At 33.4% G+C, this 2066-nt stretch overlaps 1 protein-coding gene across 1 annotated transcript in view; it reads left to right on the top strand.

Annotated features, from left to right (window-relative positions):
* Nucleotides 1-1372, top strand: part of LOC111475079 (ORM1-like protein 3) — a 4820-nt gene extending 3448 nt beyond the window's left edge. Inside the window, exons 3-4 of the mRNA XM_023119779.1 lie at nucleotides 904-945; nucleotides 1013-1372. Of these exons, the coding sequence (XP_022975547.1) occupies nucleotides 904-945; nucleotides 1013-1109 (139 nt within the window). The 3' untranslated portion in view covers nucleotides 1110-1372. The remainder of the gene's footprint in view (nucleotides 1-903; nucleotides 946-1012) is intronic.
* The last annotated feature ends 694 nt before the right edge of the window (nucleotides 1373-2066 follow it).

Here is a 2066-nt window from a genome sequence, read left to right as displayed (position 1 = left end):
TTGCTAAAGCCGTATGCATATATGTTCTTTTTTTATAAGTCTATGATCTATGATGCTTACAAACGACCTTCCGAATTTACCATGAGAGAGGTATGGCTATAGGAAGCAAAAATATTAGATAATTTACTGGTAACATTGTACCTAGGATGAGTCTAGGATGAGTCTGTGAGTACTCTTTGATGTCTCTCTTTCTCATAGATTTCAAAAGAAAGCTATAACGAGGTTTGTCCATATCAAAACTTTTGCATTCTTGAAGAGTGGTATGTTAAGACTATATCCAATAACTCCTTTACCTCTTTACAAAACCAATTGCCTGTACAGCGGATAGATATGTCCATTGATTCACTCATAGGAGAGAGAGATCATCGGGGTCTTCGAGGCCATTCGTACAAAGACCAACTAGACTAAGATCATCAGGGTCTTTGACGTCATTCGTACAAAGACCATGTCAACTAGACTAAGGGAAGGCATAGGGTCCTCCATGTTAATACCACCCGAACTCAGCGACCCTATAACAAGTTTGCACCTTTTAGAGATTGAGATTTTCCAAAGGTTCTTGCTCTATTGAACTTCTTATTGTTGCCTTCGCTCCTTTCCCGGCAAACAAATTACATAGGTAAGAACAAATTACATAGGTAAGAGTGAGGACAACTAAGAGTTAACTATTACATATTCTTGTAACAACTTAGTTAAAAGAGCCACTTCACTTTACAGGAGAGGAAATGGAAATGTATGAAATCCGGAACCTTTGACTCTACTCTATTAACCGACCTTCCCTTGTGATTTGAAATCAACAAAAAAGAAAACTTCATTAACTTCTTCTTCTTATTGTACAGGTACTTGATAGCCTCACACACAACTGAAAAAAGAAAACTTCATTAACTTCTTCTTCTTATTGTACAGGTACTTGATAGCCTCACACACAACTGACTATCAACATCCAATGTTATTTCTTAACACCCTAGCAGTAATCGTACTAGTTATTGCCAAGTTTCCTCATATGCCATCCAATGTTATTTCTTAACACCCTAGCAGTAATCGTACTAGTTATTGCCAAGTTTCCTCATATGCACAAGGTACGCATCTTCGGGATCAACGCAGACAAGTGAAGGTCTCACATCAAGAGGTTTTCGGTTCGACTTGCCCAAAACGCTTCTGGTTCGTCTCTCAACCTGGTAAAACGTTATACCTTTGTATAGTAGTTGGGACAGGAAGGATACTGAAAAATTCGTAGTTTTCTTTTTTTGTACCGACTGCTCGCTCCGCTTGTTGCTCAATGAATTTAAGTAAATCCAATTATCTTTTCTACAGTGGAGGAATGTTGTTGCATTTGAGTTTCACTGTTGTTATTATAAAGTAATTTTTAGGACTACACACTTGAATGGTTCTTCTTGCATTTGAGTTTCACTGTTGTTATTATAAAGTAATTTTTAGGACTACACACTTGAATGGTTCTTCTGCACACAAGAACTCCAGCTGCTGGGGACTCACGTTCTTACTCTGTTCTTATAGATCTCTCATAAATATGAACCTTGATTTTCAGCTCTCATTTCTATTAATTCAACACAAATCTATTCTGTTTATATATAACAAATGATCAAACCCAAAGGAGGAACCTAACAATTCAAATTCAACAAATGATTAAATTAGAAACGTATTTTGATTTTTTGCTTTTTTGTTTGTTATTATCATAAATAACAACAAATGATTAAATTAGAAACGTATTTTGATTTTTTGCTTTTTTGTTTGTTATTATCATAAATAAGTATCAAACGAGACCTCTAATTAACTTTTGTTATTATACGGTAAATGGAAATAGAAGATGGTAGTTACGTGTTCTTCTATACTTATTAAAGATAATTAAAAAAAGTTTTTTTTTAAAATTAATTAACGATCTTATACAAAAGAATTTATATTTTTGATAGGAATATTTTCTTAAGTATTTTTTAAAGTTGGAAGAATATTACTAAAAATTTTTAGAAGTTAAAATGCATTTTTCTGAGAAATAGTTGAAAATTCAGCGTAAAAAAAGAACGGTGACTGTATTTTTTTTTTTTTTTTTTTTT

This window comes from Cucurbita maxima, unplaced genomic scaffold (genome assembly GCF_002738345.1).
Source record: "Cucurbita maxima cultivar Rimu unplaced genomic scaffold, Cmax_1.0 Cma_Scf00929, whole genome shotgun sequence".
NCBI lineage: Eukaryota > Viridiplantae > Streptophyta > Magnoliopsida > Cucurbitales > Cucurbitaceae > Cucurbita > Cucurbita maxima.
The sequence above is the reverse complement of the archived record's forward strand: the minus strand, read 5'-3'. Positions and strand labels throughout refer to the sequence as shown.